The sequence below is a fragment of the Pristiophorus japonicus genome, chromosome 8, assembly GCF_044704955.1.
Source record: "Pristiophorus japonicus isolate sPriJap1 chromosome 8, sPriJap1.hap1, whole genome shotgun sequence".
Lineage (NCBI taxonomy): Eukaryota > Metazoa > Chordata > Chondrichthyes > Pristiophoridae > Pristiophorus > Pristiophorus japonicus.
The window spans coordinates 72,630,410-72,651,863 of NC_091984.1; the positions used below are offsets into that span (position 1 = coordinate 72,630,410).

Genomic DNA, 21,454 nt, shown 5'->3' on the forward strand with positions numbered 1-21,454 from the left:
TCTGACTGCAAGGGACCTACGTTTGTTTTCACTAATCTTTTTCTCTTCACATATCTATAGAAGCTTTTGCAATCAGTTTTTATGTGCCCAGCAAGCTTCCTCTCACTCTATTTTCCCCCTCCTCATTTAACCCTTTGTCCTCTGCTGTATTACAAAATTCTCCCAGTCATCAGGTTTGCTGCTTTTTCTGGCCAATTTATATGCCTCTTCCTTGGATTTAACACTATCCTTAATTTCCTTTGTTAGCCACAGTTGAGCCACCTTCCCAATTTTATTACTCCTCCAGACAGGGATGTACAATTGTTGAAGTTCATCCATGTGATCTTTAACTGTTTGCCATTGCCTATCCACCGTCAACCCTTTAAGTATCACTCGCCAGTATATTCTAGCTAATTCACGTCTCATATCATCGAAGTTACCTTTCCCCAAGTTCAGGCCCCTAGTCTCTGAATTAACTGTGTCACTCTCCATCTAAATAAAGAATTCTACCATATTATGGTCACTCTTCCCCAAGGGGTCTCGCACAACAAGATTGTTACTTAGTCCTTTCTCATTACACATCACCCATTCTAGGATGGCCAGCCCTTTAGTTGGTTCCTCGACATATTGGTCTAGAAAACCATCCTTAATACACTCCAGAAAATCTTGCTCCACCCATTTGGCCCTTCGAGCCTGCTCCGCCATTTAATAAGACAATGGCTGAGCTAATCTTGGGCTCAGCTCCACTTCTCTGTCCGCTCCCCATAACCCTTCACTCCCTTATCGCTCAAATATCTATCTCCATCTTAAATATATTCAATGTCTCAGCCTCCACATCTCTCTGGGGCAGAGAATTCCACAGATTTACGATCTTCAGCGAAGAAATTCCTCCTCATCTCAGTTCTAAGTGGGCGACCCCTTATTCTGAAACTATGCCCCTAGTTCTAGATTCACCCACGAGGGGAAGCATCCTCTCTGCGTCTACCTTGTCCAGCCCCCTCATTATCTTATATTTTTCAACAAGGTCACCTCTCATTCTTCTAAACTCCAATGAGTATAGTCCCAACCTACTCAACCTTTCTTCATAAGTCAACCCCTTCATCTCAGGAATTAACCGAGTGAACCTTCTTTGAACTGCCTCCAATGCAAGTATATCGCTCAAGTGAGGATACCAAAACTGTCATGTGACCTTCACATGATGCTTTTATCATATACATCAGCAGTTGCATTACCACAGTAGTCCACTAAATGGAGCAGTAGTCCACTAGGTGGAGCAATATATTACAGCCGGAAGCTCATTTCAGGGTCAAATATGACACCAAGGGTGCGAATAGTGTGGTTCAGCCTCAGACAGATGTTAGGGGGAAGGATGGAGTCAGTGGCTAGTGAACGGAGTTTGTGGTGGGAACCAGAAACAATGGCATCAGTCTTCAGAATATTTAATTGGAGAAAATTCCTGCTCATCCAGTATTGGATCTCGGACAAGCAGTCTGACAATTTAGAGACTGTGCAGCGGTCTACCGAGTGGTGAGGTAGAGCTGGGTGTCGTCAGCATACATATGGAAAGTGACTGTTTTTGGATGATATCACCAAGGGTCAGCATGTAGATGAGAAATAGGCAGGGGCCAAGACGAGATCCTTGGGGGACACCAGAGGTAATGATGCGGGAGCGGGAAGTGAAGGCACTGCAGGTGATTCTCTGGCTACGATTAGATAGATAAGAATACAACCACTTCCACCTAGCTTGACGACGGTGGAGAGGCGTTGGGAGAAAGATGGAGTGGTCAAAGGCTGCAGACAAGTCGAGAAGGACAAGGAGGGATAGCTTACCTTTGTCACAGTCACAAAGGATGTAATTTGAAATAAGATGTGTACAGACAAAATTAATGGGCCAAAAAATGCGGTCAGAGGCATACCTCCAGAGTATGCCTCCGACCCGCAAAAGAATTACTCAGCTACCTGACAGCAGTGAAGCTGCGAGAACTTGCGGTCTGGGGCTGCGAGGCGGAGGGCTGCGTAATGGCCCACGGATCCCAGGCTGTGTGGAAGTGTACCTGGGTTCATGTGGGCCTGGTCCTCCAATCACAAAGCAGAATTCGATTTTAATCATTTCCAAAGGGAATCCCCTTATGAAATGCAACGGAATCGCGAAATCTGATTTAATTACAATTTACAGAATTGGAATTTAAATCGCAGTTAGCTTCATTCCACCAACCTCACTAAAACTTAAATTTTTGGGATAATTTTCAACATTAAAACTCTAATCCAGGCCAATATTTGCCAAAACTCATTTGATAGTGTATGTATATAATTTCCAATATGAAAATATTTCAATCATGCCTGAAAAATCCTTTTATGATTATGCGAACAGACCTTGCACCACTAACCATTAAAGCTCATCGTATAAATTCACATGCTTGTAGAAGCAGACTTCAAAAATTATACTGTTAATCTTAAACTTTTTCTAGCTTTTACTCACCCGAGGAGTAGGCAATAAGCTTTGAACCACAAAAACAACCGGATTCCCCACATTTATGATGGCATCCACTGCTTCGTCATGTGTGGCATTTTGTAGGTCTACACCAGAAACCTGTAATATACATGAAAATTCAGTGACTGTTTGTCTTCCTCAATGCCAGGTATGTTGAAGCAATGTTCTATGGTCTATTTAAATGAGGAGCCTCAGCAACAGTGATGTTTTTGGAATTCAAACAGTTGATGGTGGTGTGCTATAGATGAAACGATGAGTTGTTTACCCATTCCTCCAAGCTATGCAAAAAAGCAGTGTGTAGCGGTCAGACACGTGCAGTGGGGGGTGGGGAGGGGGCAGGGAAATCAGATGGAGGGTTTCCACCAGGCTGACATTAGTTGTCCCTGGCAGCCAATCAAGTGCAGCATTAGTATCTGAGAGAAGATTTGACAACCCTGAACTCAAAAGAAAAATGCATATTTTGGGAAGCGGGAAACACTTGCATTTATTTAGCACCTTTAACAGAGCAAAATGTCCCATGTACTTTCTTAATCAAATTGAATTAATTGTAATGTCATGATTTTGAAATATTTACCAAAGCAAATGATAGAAGCTGTTCGACAACTAATCCACGCAATGACAAAAATTAAGCAGGTGTATTTATGATGCGTTATTTATTGGCTTCTCTCTCACTGGTCACAGCATATGCAGTTAAAATTGTTACTGCGAACTGCTTCTGCAAGCTACAGATAGCATACATTTTGGTTTGGTGTGATGACGACACTGATATGCATGAGTTACTTGCTGCCACTTCACTTGGATGGGGATCCATCTCAACTTGTTCAAAATATTTGGTTCCCAAGAAGGCATCAAGGGCATGTTGTTCAATTACAAAAATCTTGAGAATAGTTGAGCATCTCCTAAGAGAAATACAGTTTTGATTGTTTTTGTTTCAAGTTCTCTTCAAAGAGATTTGGAGTTATATCGTGAGCAGCATTGCACAAACACATCATCATCATCATAGGCAGTCCCTCAAAACAAGGATGACTTGCTTCCACACCGAAAACAGATGAGTTTCACAGGTGTTTCAATGATATTCCGGATCCCGAACTACATCCTGAAGGATGGAAGACGTGGATTTTTTTAACGTGTGGTGGCCGTTGCACCCCAGCCACCACATGGGCTTGACAGAGCTAGGTCTTGGTCCAGTGACAAGGATTAACCAAGATGACTGGAAACCAGCTCTGCTGCACGGACCTAGTGCGCACACATATCGCAATGTGGCTGACCCGTGCTGCCCCTGGGCCCTCGCCTCTTCTGGGCCCCGAACTTTTGCCTCTCCTGAGCCCCAATCACATCGCTCTACGAACTCTTGCCATCACTCCTGCTGCACCTGCCCACGCTACAATCAGCTGTCGCCCTGCTGCAGCAGCATGCCCCTGCACGTTGCTCCTTCTAATGGCCCCGGTCTGCTGATGGTCTTGCAGGCCAGGAACGTGCCGATTTCTGGGCCGGGCCACAGCACGTTGCTCCCTCTAATGGCATCAGCCTACAAAGACAGCAGTCAGTCTGAAACACCAGACATTAGAAAGACTTGCATTTATATGCTACCTTTCATGACCACCAGACGTCCCAAAGCACTTTACAGCCAATTAAATACTTCTGAAGTGTCGTCACTGTTGTAATGTAGGAAATTGTACTAAGAGACACTTTAGCAACTTCATGATAGCATACAGTGTACAAGATGTAAAATACACTTGTTTTAAGGGCGGTTTAATGTGGAGAAGCTGCTTTAATTTTTTTTAAATTTGGAGATGAATAAAGTTTGTAAATGTCTGAAAATATACTGTTTGTGCACCAAGTACCATTCATTTACCTGTTTAATGTTCAATAAATCTGTCCAATGGCTTATTGTCTGAGCCACAGTCTGATACACTTCAACCTACTGAGGACACGGAGGTGCAATACTGTATTTAAGGCATTTTATTGATTAAAAGAATTTCTCCATTATCTTTGAGCTTCAGTAAACCAGAATATAGTGACAAGGCTGGTCTGTTTGACCACTTATTACATTTACCAAAATATTGAGCAGATATCTACATACTCTGGTTTTGTTGGGGATGCAACATCTATTTATGGGACAGATCAGTGATGCTGAATCCAAGTAAAATATTCAGCGTTTAAAAACCCAAAAATATAAGACATGCTTAACTGAAAAAAAAAATCATTCCTCTATGACCAAAATGAGCTAATTTTAAAAAAATTGTAATTTCTTGAGATCAGTTTCCTCTCTGCACATAACTGTACATTTGCTTTTTTGTTTAAAGCCACACGCGTATTATGGTTATAGAAACACCAAAGCAACAATATTCAGTGCAGGAAGGCAGATTACTCAGCCACTGAACTGACTAGCTCAAAGAGAATAGAGAAATTAGTTTAATCAATAAAATGCCTAAATACAGTATTGTATCTTTTAATATTTTATCATCTGCCTGCTAATAATTTGTATAATAATTACATAAATTCTTACTGAATACATTAAGGTATTGAATAATCTGAATGTTATTTTTTATTAATACTTTCCTTTAAAATAGGTAACTTTATAATACTGCTTAAGTAGCAAAACAAAATTTTCCTCACATATTCAACATAGTAGTTTGATTGGATACTTTATGGTTCTCTTTCGTGCTCTGAGGCACTTTAAAGAAATTAAAATGTTCAGCGTACCAAGACATTCACATTCACAATATATGGTAGCAGTTACCATAGTTCTTATTAAGCATGAACATATATATTACATTATTATGCATTAATAAATAAGATCATTTACCTCAATAATTTTGTCCCCCGTCTTCAGAGCATTGGATCTTCCAGCTGGACTCTCCTCCAAGACATGTTTAATAAATATTCCTCTTAATTCCTCCCCATTTTTCAGTCGTTTTATTACTGTATTGCCACCAACAATACTGATTCCAAGTGACTCCCCTGGTACTCGCCAAAGCTCAACCCTGGAAGGAAGATACATTTATTTAAGGTAGGCTGTAAAGGTGAATGAAACGTGCTGCCTAATTTTAATGCTTTTTTCCCCAAATTCAAAGCCATCAATTCATTCACGTTCTCTGCAAAACAGTTGTCAGTATTTACAAGCAAGTCCAAAAGCTTCTTTTTCAAGGGTAAGGACATTCCCCCCTCTATTCATGTAGCTTTATCTCTAATTCAAAACTCATTGTTTGTGGTTTCAACCTTTAAAAGCAGAAAATATTTTCATAGAACTGAAGGAAAACATTAAATAAAACAAAAATAAAGCCAATGAACAAATACAAAGCTGAATGAGAAAAGTGGCATCATAAGGAAACATAGTCACCCATAATGTCACAAGCTTGACCCGAGAAACTGAATACCACAAACACAAGATGGTAATGCAATGAAATAGAGCTTTGAAACATATTTGCATTTTTAGTATCAAAGTACACGATACTGCAAACATTTACAGCTTCGATATAAAGTTCATAATCTTATCAGATTTCAATCCTGAAAATATAAAACACTGACAACGTAATTAATATTGAATGACCACTTATTCCAACCAAAAATTATTTTAAGTGTTTCTTTTAAGATTCTAGGGCATATTTTGTTTGATTGAGATAGTAAATGATTTTTAATTTCTTCATAATACAGCTTTACCTGCATCTACAAATATTACAGCCAAGATGGGGCAAATCCTTATTTGAATTTTTCCATATACTTTTACTTCTTTCTTTCCCCTGAACCTTATTTTTTTATAGCATCTTAATAATTATTATTCATTTGTCTGTATTTTTTAATAGTTTATTCATTCCTCTCTGAATAATCTGGCATTCAGATTATCGGTCAGAAAACCAACAGCAAATGACTGGCTTTATTTTGTGACTTTGAATTGTGATTAACACAAGGCAAATGTAACAGATCGCGAGGGAGAGATTGATTGTAATATTGTACATTTTCATTTGTAAAAAAATGCCATTTCAGAAGTAAATATTAAATGCAAAAATACACAGCAGGTTAGTCAGCATCTGAACAATAAATGCCTTAAAGCAATGGCCCCAACAGTGACTTCTCAGGAACACCACTGTTTACATCCCTTCAATCGGAAAAGCATCCATTAACCACTGCTTTCTGTCTTGCAACTAACTTCCCATCGATGCTTTATTATCCATTATTCAGTCACAGGATGTGTGTCTCTGGCAAAGCCAGCATTTATTGCCCATCTCGAATTGCCCTCGAGGTGGTGGTAGTTAGCTGCCTTCTTGAATCGCTGCAGCCTGTGTGGTGAAGATACTCCACAGTGCTGTTAGGGAGGGAGTTGGAAACATAGAAACATAGAAAATAGGTGCAGGAGTAGGCCATTCGGCCCTTCTAGCCTGCACCGCCATTCAATCAGTTCATGGCTGAACATGCAACTTCAGTACCCCATTCCTGCTTTCTCGCCATACCCCTTGATCCCCCTAGTAGTAAGGACTTCATTGAACTCCTTTTTGAATATATTTAGTGAATTGGCCTCAACAACTTTCTGTGGTAGAGAATTCCACAGGTTCACCACTCTCTGGGTGAAGAAGTTTCTCCTCATCTCGGTCCTAAATGGCTTACCCCTTATCCTTAGACTGTGACCCCTGGTTCTGGACTTCCCCAACATTGGGAACATTCTTCCTGCATCTAACCTGTCTAAACCCGTCAGAATTTTAAACGTTTCTCTGAGGTCCCCTCTCATTCTTCTGAACTCCAGTGAATACAAGCCCAGTTGATCCAGTCTTTCTTGATAGGTCAGTCCCACCATCCCGGGAATCAGTCTGGTGAACCTTCGCTGCACTCCCTCAATAGCAAGAATGTCCTTCCTCAGGTTAGGAGACCAAAACTGTACACAATACTCCAGGTGTGGCCTCACCAAGGCCCTGTACAACTGTAGCAACACCTCCCTGCCCCTGTACTCAAATCCCCTCGCTATGAAGGCCAACATGCCATTAGCTTTCTTAACCGCCTACTGTACCTGCATGCCAACCTTCAATGACTGATGTACCATGACACCCAGGTCTCGTTGCACCTCCCCTTTTCCTAATCTGTCACCATTCAGATAATAGTCTGTCTCTCTGTTTTTACCACCAAAGTGGATAACCTCACATTTATCCACATTATACTTCATCTGCCATGCATTTGCCCTCTCACCTAACCTATCCAAGTCGCTCTGCAGCCTCATAGCATCCTCCTCGTAGCTCACACTGCCACCCAACTTAGTGTCATCTGCAAATTTGGAGATACTACATTTAATCCCCTCTTCTAAATCATTAATGTACAATGTAAACAGCTGGGGCCCCAGCACAGAACCTTGTGATTTTGAGTGAGCCACGATGAAGGAACAGAGATATACTTCCAAGTCAGAATGGTGAAAGACTTGGCGGTAGTGGCATTCACATGCACCTGCTTCCCTGGTCTTTCTATGTGGTAGAGGGCGTGGGTTTGGGAGGCGCTGTCACATTCCCTTTACTATCAATAAACCTATGCAACTACATTATGAAAGGCTTTGCAAAAATACATATACATAACATCCACTCCATTATTTCCACATAGAACTCTATTAAATATGTCAAACATGAATTACTTTTCAAAATAGGGGGAGCGCTGTCCTTAATTAAGCTATGTCTTAATTATGTCCTGGAGTGTGGCCTCTAGAAGTTTCGGTAGGTTAATAGGTTACATAGCATTATACTTTGGAGACAGATAGATAGGAATAACTATAATTTAAGTCACATTCAATGCACAAATTTCCCCCTTCACTTTCTAAACAGATACACTGCATGCAAGTCTGTGCTATCATCTATAACCTAGATGGTGGGGTTCTGTAGCGGTAACAACATTTAAGAGGATGGGGAATTATATAGGAAACAAAAGTCCAATATTTTGATGGTCTCTTACCATCGTGGTGCCTCCCAGTGACTCAAGACTGGGGTTTCTTCCCCTTCACCTTCTTCTCTTTCAGGCAATTCACTGATCAAAAAAAGAATACGGTCATGTTGAAATATAATTGAATATCTATTTTTATATTGCAACAATTAACTTAAAACAAGGTAAACAAGCCAAATTAATAGATACATATTTAACTTTAAAATTAAACAAAAATATCTGTACTACCACTGCTATTCATGGTCATATCTAATATTCATTCATCAACCACTATCATTTCTGGTATCAATGAAAAGGACTTCAATTTGAATTTCATATTTCTATGGGAAACAATAAAACGCACTGTTAATAACATCCTAAGTGGAGGAAGTGTATTTGGGAGGGCTCGGAGCTCCTCGAGTATCGTCGCCAAGAGCATGCAAAAATCAAGCGCAGGCAACGGATGGAGCGTGCGGCAAACCAGGCTCCCTGCCCACCCTTTCCCTCAATGACTATCTGTCCCACCTGTGACAGAGACTGTGGTTCTCGTATTGGACTGTAGAACCACCTAAGATCTCATGCTAAGAGTGGAAGCAAGTCTTCCTCGATTCCGAGGGACTGCCTATGATGATGACATTTGATTTGCTTTGTTACTCAATATCTAAGTTGGATATCCAGGCCAAAGTGTAACCAGCATGGCTATCTTGTAGGCTGCCTGCAAATTTCCTCTGAGGGCAGTGCTCAATGATGTGCTTAAGGGTCTGATTAGGAGCTGCACATTCACATGATGGGGATGCTTTAATCTTCCATCTATGGAGAAGGTGGTAGCATCTACCATGACCTGTTCTGAGGTGGCTGATGGCTGTCCACTGTTTGAAAGGTTTGATCCTTCCGGTTGTACAGTAGGGTCCTCTATAAGGAATCCATTCCATATGTCGCAGTTCTTCCAAGCATTTCACCATCCGTCTTCAAGCCTGAGGGGAGATCACTGAAGTGTTTTGGCGTCAGTCCAAAGTGGCCTTCTGGATTTGAGATGGGTTGGTGGTACGTTGTTCAAGTCAGTCTGCATCGGCATGTCTTTGCTGGTGTAGTGGTTGTATTCTCTGGAGACTGCATATTCGCAGCATAGGTGTGGTGGTGGGATGTTTGCAAGCACTGGCAGCCAAGGTGTTGGTGTACCGGTGATAATTCTCAGTAGAATTCAGCTGGAGATCAACAGGTTTGACATGCAGACTTAATAGACAGGCCAGTCAGCAGCACTCCACTGTAGATTTCACCAGGGCATGTGCTGCCGTACGGAGGGTTTGAGCGTCTGCTCCCCATGTGGATCCAGCGAGTGTCTGGATCAAGTTGACTCTACTCTTTAGTTTCTTCCCAAGATTCTGGAGATGTTGTCTTCTAACAGGGTCCGATCAAGCGTGACTCAATAGGAGGATTTTTTTCAACATGGTTTACCTCTGTGCCGCAAAAGGTGACTTTCAAAGCTTGGTTTGCTTGATGGTGTTGAGGTGGAAAGTCGAGGTGTCTGTCTTGTGTGGGTTTGGCCGAAGTCACAATCAGTGGTAGTAGGTCTCCATCCTCTGTAAATCACCGGTCAAGGTCTCTTCGGTGATGGACAGATTCATGTTTTACGTGGCCAAGGCAATGACATTAACATATACGAACTTGTGGGACTCTGTTTCGGGCAGGTCACTGGTGCAAACGTTGAACAACATGGATGCCAGGACGGAACCCTGTGGGAGTCTGTTGTTCAATGTCCTGTATCTGCTCTTCTGGGTGCCAAGTACACACAGAAGCGTCTGTTGCTAAGCATGGAGTTGAGAAGACGGATCGTTGTTCTGCAGGGTAAAATGGTGGTGAACTTGAAAAGCAGTCCATGCTTCCATACTGTGTCATATGCCACTGACGGGTCCATGAGTGCTGCGGCAGTCAGTGTACTGAAAATCTGTTTTGGAATTCCAGCTCAGTGATAAAAAAAATGTGTGCTTAGTGAGTAGTATTTAGCGAAAATTCTGAAGATGAATTTAAAAATTATCCTCTCAAATTATTTGCAAAACACAGATTATAAACAACGTCACTTATATGACAATGTGTGCAACAATCCAATGTAATGTGCATGCCCAGACTCGAAAGAAGATACTGGTCTTATCCGCCTTTCAATTGTTAATCAACATACCGTTGTTAAAAGCTTTTACATAATGACCATCAAGAACTGAAGACAATGTTTCAGCAGTATCCATAATAGCCACTTAAGCCACTGCAATTTATTCCATTACATTCTAAGTTCAAAGCTGGTCAGGAAACATTTTTTGCATATGTGCTTTGGCATGCAAATTAGATTTTATGATCCACAGTAGGAATATGTGCTGAATTTTTCTCCACAGATAATTTGGAGCTTCTACCATTCGTGCAAATATAACTGTTCAGAGGTAGAAAAATTTTAATAATGTACTAATTTAAAATATTTAGAAATATATTCTATTTTGCTTCACTGCAGATATTTTGACAAATTAAACAATTACTATAAAAGCCAATGTTGTACTTTATTCAGAGAGTGTTAACAAAGTGACTTCTTCAGTACATTTTCTTTACCTACTTCACAACACGATAGACAATATTGCTAACATTGCATAATATAACTTCAGATAAAGTGCAAATGAATACGCACACTAAAAAAGGTGGGATAACCGCTGGGCACCCCAATCCAGCTTTGCTGTCCAAACCCCATGTCCACGCTAAACCTGAAGTATGTCAAAAATTTGTATAAATTTGCACATCTATATCAATGTACCTTCCTACAAATGCCATGTTGAGACTATATGGAACGACTTCAGAAGTGTGAGTAAATATGTCTCAAATAAAACTGAGAAACTTAAATATTAAAAATTGTTTTCCTCTTCCAAAAAACTGTTTCCCAGTTTTCCTCTTCCAACTTGATAATCTCTCGCTTGGTATCTTGAAATAAAATTTCCATACAAAAAATATTTAAAATTTGTTGTCTTTCAATACCTAGAAAAGATTATTGTAAATACCTGGCAGCAGCTTTTATCCTGGCTTCTATTGCCAATATTGCAGAACTGCTGAGTCTGGGTTGTTTTGATACAAAACTTCTTTTATAGTGATCCACATCTTTTGCAGGTACATAAGTAATCCTAAATTCCCCACCCATCCCAAGAAAGAGAAGGTTATTAAACAAACAATTTTAATCAACAAATACAAAGGTTACACCTTGACCAAAAATGAGATGGTCTCGACAAAACCCACTCCACCAATAGCTCAGTGAATTTATGGAGTAGGTAATCCTTACAGACCAAGATGATGTCCTATTTAATCCTCAAACTAGCTGATCTGAGCTGGATCAGCAGTAGGAGTGCTAAAGTTGGCTGTAGCACCCATGGGTCAGGGAGGAGAAACAAATTAACATGTTTTTTTTTACTTCTGATTACTATTCTACTGGAAATGTTTGCATGTGGACAGGATTGTGATTGGCTGTGATGCTCCCCATGATCAAAACGTTACTGACACTTAAAATCAAACATAGAAAATAGGAGCAGTGGTAGGCCATTCGGTTCTTCGAGTCTGCACCGCCATTCAATATGATCATGGCCGATCCTCTATCTCAAAACCATATTCCCACTTTTCCTCCCATACCCTTTGATGCCTTTTGTTTCGAGAAATCTCTCTCCCTCTTAATGTACAGTGGCCAGTTGGGAAAAGATAAAGCTCCCAGAAGGCATCAGGACTTGTAAGCACAAGCAAAGGGTTGGTGTTTTCAGGTTAGGAAGGAAGGATGAGAAAATTCGCAGACAAAATTGGGATGTTTCCTTTTAATAACTCACTAATACCAAAGTATAAATATTTATTACATCTCACTGCCAGCCACTACTTAAATAAACCACAATTTTTAAAATTGCCACAAAAAGGCATTTATTTTTCTCTTCTTATAGTCTCCTAACATGCATCAAGCTCAGCACTTTTGCACGCACACAGGCACTGATAAATTAGTGATTTAAGGACTAACAAAAGTTATTTTAGGCCAAGGAGAAATACAATGGGCAAGTTATTTTGCTTATCCAGAACAACAGCAACTTGCATTTATATAGTGCATTTAACATAGAAAAACATCCCAAGATGTTTAACAGAGGAATAATCTGACAAAAATTGATGCCGAGCCAGAGGAGGAGATAGTAGCAGGATTTGTCCAAGAGGTGGGTTTTAGGAAGGGTCTTAGAGAAAGAGAGGAGGCTGAGAAGCAGAGGGGTTTAGGGAGGTAATGAACCAATGAATTAAAAAAGGAGGCAGACAAAAAGCAAGAAACGATAGACCAGTTAGCCTAACATCTATCAGGAAAATGCTGGAGTCCATTATTAAGGAAGCAGTAGCAGGACATTTGGAAAAGCATAATTCAATCAAGCAGAGTCAGCATGGTTTCATGGAAGGGAAATCATGTTTGACAAATTTGCTGGAGTTCTTTGAGGATGTAACGAGCAGGTGAATAAGGGGGAACCAGTGGATGTGGTGTATTTAGATTTCCTGAAGGCATTCGATAAGGTGCCACATAAAAAGTTACTGCACAAGATAAAAGTTCACGGGGTTGGGGGTAATATATTAACATGGATAGAGGATTAGCTAACAGAAAGCAAAGAGTCGGGACAAATGGGTCATTTTCCAGTTGGCAAACAGTGACTTGTGGGGTGCCGCAGGGATCGGTGCTGGGGCCTCAACTATTTACAATCTATATTAATGACTTGGATGAAGGGACCGAGTGTAATGTAGCCAAGTTTGCTGATGATACAAAGATGGATTGGAAAGCAAGTTGTGAGGAGGACATAAAAAATAGAAAAGCAAATTATAATTTAAATGGAAAAAACTTGCAAAGTGCTGCAGTACAGAGGGACCTGGGGGTCCTTGTGCATGAAACACAAAAAGTTAGTGTGCAGGTACAGCAAGCAATCAGGAAGGCAAATGGAATGTTGGCCTTTATTGCAAGGGGGAGAGAGTATAAAAGCAGAGAAGTCCTGCTACAACTGTATTGGTGAGGCCACACCTGGAGTACTGTGTATAGTTTTGGTACTCGTATTTAAGGAAGGATATACTTGCATTTAAGGCTGTTCAGAGAAGGTTCACTAGGTTGATCCCGGAGGGGAGGGGGTTGACTTATGAAGATAGGTTGAGCCTATTTTCATTGGAATGAGGGGTGATCTTATCGAAACATAAGATAATGAGGGGGCTCAACAAGGTGGATGCAGAGAGGATATTTCCACTCATAGGGGAGACTAAAACTTGGGGACATAGTCTCACAATAAGGGACCTCCCATTTAAAACTGAGATGAGGAGGAATTTCTTCTCAGGGTTGCAAATCTATAGAATTATTTGTCCCAGAGAGCTGCGGAGGTTGGGTCACTGAATATATTTAAGGCAGAGATCGACAGATTTTTGAGCGATAGGGGAATAAAGGGTTATGGGGAGCGGGCAGGGAAGTGGAGCAGAGTCCATGATCATATCAGTCATGATCTTATTAAATGGTGGAGCAGGCTCGTGGGACCAAATAGCCGACTCCTGCTCCTATTTCTTATGTTCTTGTGACTAAAGATTTGTTTCAACTTAGATAATTATTTATGTCTGACAGTTGAATTGGATGACCCAATCACAAACTAATGTGCTGCTTGATATGCTGTGGAATATACATCTTTATTATGAATGGGTTATTTGACAACAACCAGATTAAGTGAAAGAACATTCATTGAGTTATGGCTATCCCGTGGCTTATGTCAAGAGACTCCATTTGGAAGGTGGCCATGTGCAACAACCCTGCTGCCTTTACTAAACATTATTACAGGGTATCTGAAACTGCTTTTTAAAAAGATACTTTTTTTAAAAAACCTACATTGGTCTTTCAGAGACTGTGCCATTAAATATAAGTAGCATTCCTTTTTTTGGACACTTGTGACATATTCCTACATTATAGGTAAACAAAAGAAGAATGCATTGCATGATTGCTTTTCTTCAGTCTTAGCTTCATAATTTTTGAAGTTTATCCTCCACATACTTGACTTCCACTCGACTTCTCAATTGTTTGTAACTTTGCTTTGTATATGTAAACATTTAGTAAATGTGGAGAACTTATTTAGCTCATTTGTATACTGAAAGTTTCCTGTGTCAAAAATTAGAAAAGCTACTCTGAATACAGTACGAGATTAGGAAGGATTGCAATGCTCTCATTTCAGAAATAAAACTTCTGGATTGATAGTGTGCCAATCACTTTTACACTGTTATTGGATAGCCTTCTTCTAATGTGTACAAAAGATAAGATCAAATTAAAGATAAGTCGTGTAGCTAATTTTTTTTTTCCAGTGTTATAGCTCAACTTCTCCACCAGCTTTCTCAACTCTTCCACTGTCTCTGTTGCAATTTCTCTAGTTAAATATTAGGAAGAATGAAACCATCATCTTCGGCCCCCACCATAAACTCCATACCCTAGCCACTGATTCCATCTCCCTCTCTGGCCATTGTCTCAGCCAGACACCGAGCCGAGCATCTGACCCCATATACTCTACTTCAATGATCACCGATTTCCAAGACGATAACATGGCCTGCCTCCACTTCTGCCTCAGTCCCTCTGCCAGTGAAATTTTAAATGATGCTTTAGTTGCAGATTTAGTTGCAGTGCTCTCCTGCATATCCTCCCATCCTCCATCCTCTCTGTACTAGCTCATCCAAACTCAGTTGCCCATATCCAATCCAAAACTAGGCTCCACTCATGCATCACCCCTGTGCGCACTGACCAACATTGGTTTCTGGTCCCTTAATACTTCCAATTCTCAATCTTGTGTTTAAATCCTCTCGTGGCCTCACCCACCCCGCTCCCGCAACCCCCATCTATGTAACCTACTTCAAACCTACAGACAATACCGCATCCGCCAGCACTGCCCCTCCCCCTACCCAACCTCCCCATTCCTCTAACTCTGGCCTTTTGTGAATTCTCACATTACTGGCAACCATGTATTCAGCTACCTGGGCCCCAAGGTCTGGGATTACCTTCCTTAAAACCCACCATTTTGGGCAAGCTTTTGGTTACTCCTCCCATTGTTTCCTCCTTTTGCTTATTATCTACTTTTGTATGATCACACCTCGAGACATTTTTCTACATTAAAAGGTGCTGTGCATACGGAAGATGGTGTTTGAAGAACTAGTCAAATCTCAAACACCTTCAGTACCTTTGAGTAGCATCTTCAGTCAAACACTAGCTTTTCAAAAATGTTATTTGATGTTTCACATTAAATACTCAATGTTTTTTTTAATTGACCACCATTACCAGAACTGTAAGCATACAGTTTTATTTTAATTTTTCAGTGGAGAGGAGAAATGAAGATACTAAGAATTAATTCTCAGCATCACATTTTTATCTTGGACAGATTCCATTATGTATAATCTATGTTCCAACTGCAGCAACACATTTTAGTACAGCTACCAAAAAGGCCAATCTCGCAACATTACACCAACTGTACCACTATCATAAACATTAATAAAGATTTGAATTTGATTCAAGGAAAATGGCTTTGCTGTCAAATAAAAATGTGTAAATTGAAATTTAGTAGCAATATTCGAACCAATCCCTTCCATCCCACAAGTTAAAGTACAAACTGTTGTGTGCCTAGTGTTACAAGGACTAGTGAGGAAGAATTTTTATTCTCAAATGAACCACAAAATGGAAGACATCTACTCAATTGACTTACAGCATCTCTTCTCGATTTGACAATTCATAAAAATAAAATGCATTTATTTTACAATCTATTAGTCAAATGGTTCAGGTTCGTAACAAAATGATGAGCAGATCGTGTTGTGAAACTGGACAACATACACTCCCATATTCAAAACCAAAAATAAATTATAGCAAGTTGAAGGTGGTAAAAAAACAACCACAAAGACATACTTACAGGTTTTCTTCCATTAAGACCATATTGGCAAAAACAGAGCGTGTCTGAGCAGAATTTAGACTACTTGTGGATTCCTTGTTCACTGCAACAATATAATCTCCTTCCTGGAGTTGTCCATTTCTTCCAGCAGCTCCCTCATTATCAATGTGTTTGATGAATGCTCCAGGCCCTCTGTGATCACTTTTTATGTTCAATCCTAGGTCAAGATAAAAATAAAATTAAACATAAGGATATTTAATTACAGCTTAAGAGTAATCCAATGGAAGATGAGAAAGCCAGAGCATTCAATCTTGCACTGTTAAAATACACAATTAGGGTACATTAGCACAGTGGTTATGTTACTGGACTACTGATCCAGAGACCTGGACTAACGATCCAGAGACACGAGTTCAAATCCCATCACTACAGTTGTGGAATTTAAATTCAGATAATTAAATAAATCTAGAATAATAAACTAGTATCAGTGATGATGACGATGAAGCTATCGGATTGTTATATAAACACATCTGGTTCACTAATGTCCTTTAGGGAAGGAAATCTGTCATCATTCTCTGGTCTGGCTGTATATGACTCCAGACCTACAGCAATGTGGTAGACTTTGACGTGCCCTCTGAAATGGACTAGCAAGCCACTGAGTTGTACAAAACCGCAACGAAAAGCATGAATAAAACTAGATGGACCACCCAGCATCGACTTCGGCACTGGGTTCGGACACGACAAAGATGGGTGGAAAAGCAAATTGTGAGGAGGACACAAAAAATCTGCAAAGGGATATAGACAGGCTAAGTGAGTGGGCAAAAATTTGGCAGATGGAGTATAATGCGGAAAATGTGAGGTTATCCACTTTGGCAGAAAAAATAGAAAAGCAAATTATAATTTAAATGGAGAAAAATTGCAAAGTGCTGCAGTACAGAGGGACCTGAAGCACAAAATTAGCATGCAGGTACAGCAAGTAATCAGGAAGGCAAATGGAATGTTGGCTTTTAATGCAAGGGTGATGGTGTATAAAAGCAGATAAGTCCTGCTACAAATGTACAGGATATTAGAGAGACTACACCTCGAGTACTGCGTACAGTTTTGGTCTCCGTATTTAAAGAAGGATATACTTGCATTGGAGGCTGTTGAGAGGTGAATGCAGAGAGGATATTTCCATTCATAGGGAAAACTAAAACTAGGGAACAATGGGCTCAATTTTCCCCAAAGCGTTTTTTTGGCGTACTTGAAGATTTACGCCCGATTTTTGGGGACCCAAGTATACCAAAAAAAATTAGTCTAAGTTGCCCCTTGGATTTCTTCATTTTGACGTGGCGTAACCCGACCTTTAGTTTTGGGGGTGGAGTCTTGATCTGTGCCAAAAAGATCAGGCTGCCATGGTAACCAGAGACACAATGCGAGCTGAGGCTGCAAAGTGAAGCATCATCATCATCATAGACAGTCCCTTGGAATCGAGGAAGACTTGCTTCCACTCTTAACGAGTTCTTAAATGGCTGTACAGTCCAATACGAGAACCATAGTCTCTGTCACACATGGGGCAGATAGTCATTGAGGGAAGTGGTGGGTGGGACTGGTTTGACACACACTCTTTCCGCTGCCTGCGCTTGATTTCTGCATGCTCTCGGCAATAAGACTTGAGGTGCTCAGTGCCCTCCCGGATGCACTTCCTCCACTTAGGGCGTCTTTGGCCAGGGACTCCCAGGTGTTAGTGGGGATGTCACACTTTATCAGGGAAGTTTTGAGGATGTCCTTTTAACATTTCCACTTCCCACCTTTGGCTCGTTTGCTGTGAAGGAGTTCCGAGTAGAGCACTTGCTTTGGGAGTCTCATGTCTGGCATGTGAACTATGTGGCCTTCCCAGCGGAGCTGATCAAGTGTGGTCAGTGCTTCAATTCTGGCCTGGTCGAGGACGCCAACGTTGGTGAGGGTGGGGGAGGGGCACGGGTTATGTGTGTGTGTGTGTGTGTGTGTGTGTGTGTGTGTGTGTGTGTGTGTGTGTGTGTGTGTGTGTGTGTGTGTCTGAGAGTGAGAATGAATATGGGACCGAGAATGGGGACTGGACAGCCTTCAGGCAGAGTTGAAGGTAAGTTGCTGCTATGTGTTTTTCAATTTTTTTTGTGTGTCCGGTCATCTGCTGCGTTGAATTCATTACCTGGTTACGTCCCTTTGGCTGGAAAAAAAAATCTGACCTAAAAAAACTGTAACTAACTGAGTTACGTTGGTGCAAATTGATTTTGATAAACCAGTTTCCCCACTTAGGCCAAAAAAAGAGCAGCCCGTTCCAAAAAAACACCGCAAATCGCTGGGGAAAATTGAGCCCACAGTCTCAGAATAAGGGGCCGCCAATTTAAAACTGAGATGAGGAGGAATTTCTTCTCTAAAATCTTGTAAACCTATGGATTTCTCTGCCCTAGAGAGCTGTGGAGGCTGAGTCATTGAATATATTTAAGGCTGAGACACAGATTTTTGAACGATAGGGGAATATAGGGTTATGGGGAGCGGGCAGGGAAGTGGAGCCGAGTCCATGATCAGATCAGCCATCATCTTATTAAATGACGGAGCAGGCTCAAGGGCCAGGTGGCCTCATCCTGCTCCAATTTCTTAGGTTCTTATTTTCTTAAGGGCTCACCCAGCCCAATCGACCCAGCAAAGTCTTCCTCGCGAACATCTGGAGACTTGTGCGAAAATTGAGAAAGTTGTCCCAAAAAACTAGTCAATCAACATCCTGACATAGTCATACTCTCAGAAACATACTGATCAGCCAATATGTCAGACTCATCACCATCCTTGAGTATGTCCTGTCCAACCGGCAGGACAGACCCACCCGAGGTGGCAGCACAGTGGTATTACAGTCAGGAGGCAGTGGCCCTGGGAGTCCTCAACATTGACTCTGGACTCCATGAAGTCTCATGGTATCAGGTTAAACGTGGGCATGGAAACCTCCTGCTGATTACCACTTACCGTCCTCCCTCAGCTGATGAATCAGTACTCATCCAAGTTGATCAGCACTTGGAAGAAGCACTGAGGGTAGCAAGGGCACAGAATATACTCCAAGTGGGGGACATCAATGTCCTTCATCAAGAGTGCTCGGAAACACCACTACTGACTAGGCCCTGAAGAACACAGCAACCAGACTGGGGCTGCAACAGGTGGTGAGAGAACCAACATGAGGGGAAAATCTACTTGACCTCGTCCTCACCAGTCTACCTGTTGCAGATCCATCTGTCCACGACAGTGTTGGTAGCAGTGACCACCGCGCAGTCCTTGTGGAGACAAAGATCATCTTCACACTGAGGACACCCTACAGTGTGTTGTGTGATACTACCACCCGTGCTAAATGGGATAGATTCAGAACAGATCAGCTCAAAACTGGGCATCCATGAGTTGCTGTGGGCCAGCAGCAGAAATGCATTCCACCACAATCTGTAACCTCATGACCCTGCATATCCCTCACTCGACCATTACCATCAAGCCAGCGGACAACCCTGGTGCAATGAGGAGTGCAGAACAGCAGGTTAGGAGCAGCACCAGGCGTAGCTGAAAATGAGGTACCAACCTGGGGAAGCTGCAACACAGGGCTACATGCATACAAAACAGCAGTAACAGCATGAGCTAAGCTATTCCACAATCAACGGATTAGATCAAAGCTCTGCAGCCCTGCCACAGAGACATGAATGATGGCGGACAATTAAACAACTAACAGGAAGAACATAAGAATTAGGAACAGGAGTAGGCCATCTAACCCCTCGAACGTGCTCCGCCACTCGACAAGATCATGGCTGATCTGGCCGTGGACTCAGCTCCACTTACCCGCCCGCTCCCCATAACCCTTAATTCCCTTATTGGTTAAAAATCTATCTATCTGTGATTTGAATACATTCAATGAGCTAGCCTCAACTGCTTCCTTGGGCAGAGAATTCCACAGATTCACAACTCTCTGGGAGAAGAAATTCTTTCTCAACTCGGTTTTAAATTGGCTCCCCCGTATTTTGAGGTTGTGCCTCCTAGTTCTAGTCGCCCCGACCAGTGGAAACAACCTCTCTGCCTCTATCTTGTCCATCCCTTTCATTATTTTAAATGTTTCTATAAGATCACCCCTCACCCTTCTGAACTCCAACAAGTAAAGACCCAGTCTACTCAATCTATCATAAGGTAACCCCCTCATCTCCGGAATCAGCCTAGTGAATCGTCTCTGTACTCCCTCCAAAGCTAGTATATCCTTCCTTAAAGGATACCAAAACTGTACGCAGTACTCCAGGTGCAGCCTTACCAATACCCTATACAGTTGCAGCAGGACCTCCCTGCTTTTGTACTCCATCCCTCTCGCAATGAAGGCCAACATTCCATTCGCCTTCCTGATTACCTGCTGCACCTGCAAACTAACTTTTTGGGATTCATGCACAAGAGTTTCATGCACAAGGACCCCCAGGTCCCTCTGCACCGCAGCATGTTGTAATTTCTCCCCATTCAAATAATATTCCCTTTTACTGTTTCTCCCCCCCCCCCAAGGTGGATGACCTCACATTTTCCAACATTGTATTCCATCTGCCAAACCTTAGCCCATTCGCTTAACCTATCGAAATCTCTTTGCAGCTTCGCTGTGTCCTCCACACAACCCGCTTTCCCACTAATCTTTGTGTCATCTACAAATTTTGTTACACTACACTCTGTCCCCTATTCCAGGTCATCTATGTATATTGTAAACAGTTGCGGTTCCAGCACCAATCCCTGTGGCACACCACTAACCACCGATTTCCAACCCGAAAAGAACCCATTTATCCCGACTCTCTGCTTTCTGCTAGCCAGCCAATTCTCAATCCATGCTAATACATTTCCTCCGACTCTACGTACCTTTATCTTCTGCAGTAACCTTTTGTGTGGCACCTTATCGAATGCCTTTTGGAAATCTAAATACACCACATCCATCGGTACACCTCTATCCACCATGCTCATTATATCCTCAAAGAATTCCAGTAAATTAGTTAAACATGATTTCCCCTTCATGAATCCATGTTGCGTCTGCTTGATTGCACTATTCCTATCTAGATGTCCCGCTATTTCTTCCTTAATGATAGCTTCAAGCATTTTCCCCACTACAGATGTTAAACTAACCGGCCTATAGTTACCTGCCTTTTGTCTGCCCCCCTTTTTTTTTTTTTTA

The 21,454-nt window shown here is 41.5% G+C and overlaps 1 protein-coding gene across 1 annotated transcript in view; it reads right to left on the reverse strand.

Annotated features, from left to right (window-relative positions):
• The window catches only part of patj (PATJ crumbs cell polarity complex component), a 446,032-nt gene that overhangs the window by 314,674 nt on the left and 109,904 nt on the right, over positions 1–21,454 (reverse strand). Inside the window, exons 19-23 of the mRNA XM_070888230.1 lie at positions 16,300–16,495; positions 11,395–11,514; positions 8,396–8,467; positions 5,280–5,457; positions 2,459–2,569 (exon numbers count right to left, since the gene is read on the reverse strand). Coding sequence (XP_070744331.1) covers positions 2,459–2,569; positions 5,280–5,457; positions 8,396–8,467; positions 11,395–11,514; positions 16,300–16,495 — 677 coding nt within the window. The remainder of the gene's footprint in view (positions 1–2,458; positions 2,570–5,279; positions 5,458–8,395; positions 8,468–11,394; positions 11,515–16,299; positions 16,496–21,454) is intronic.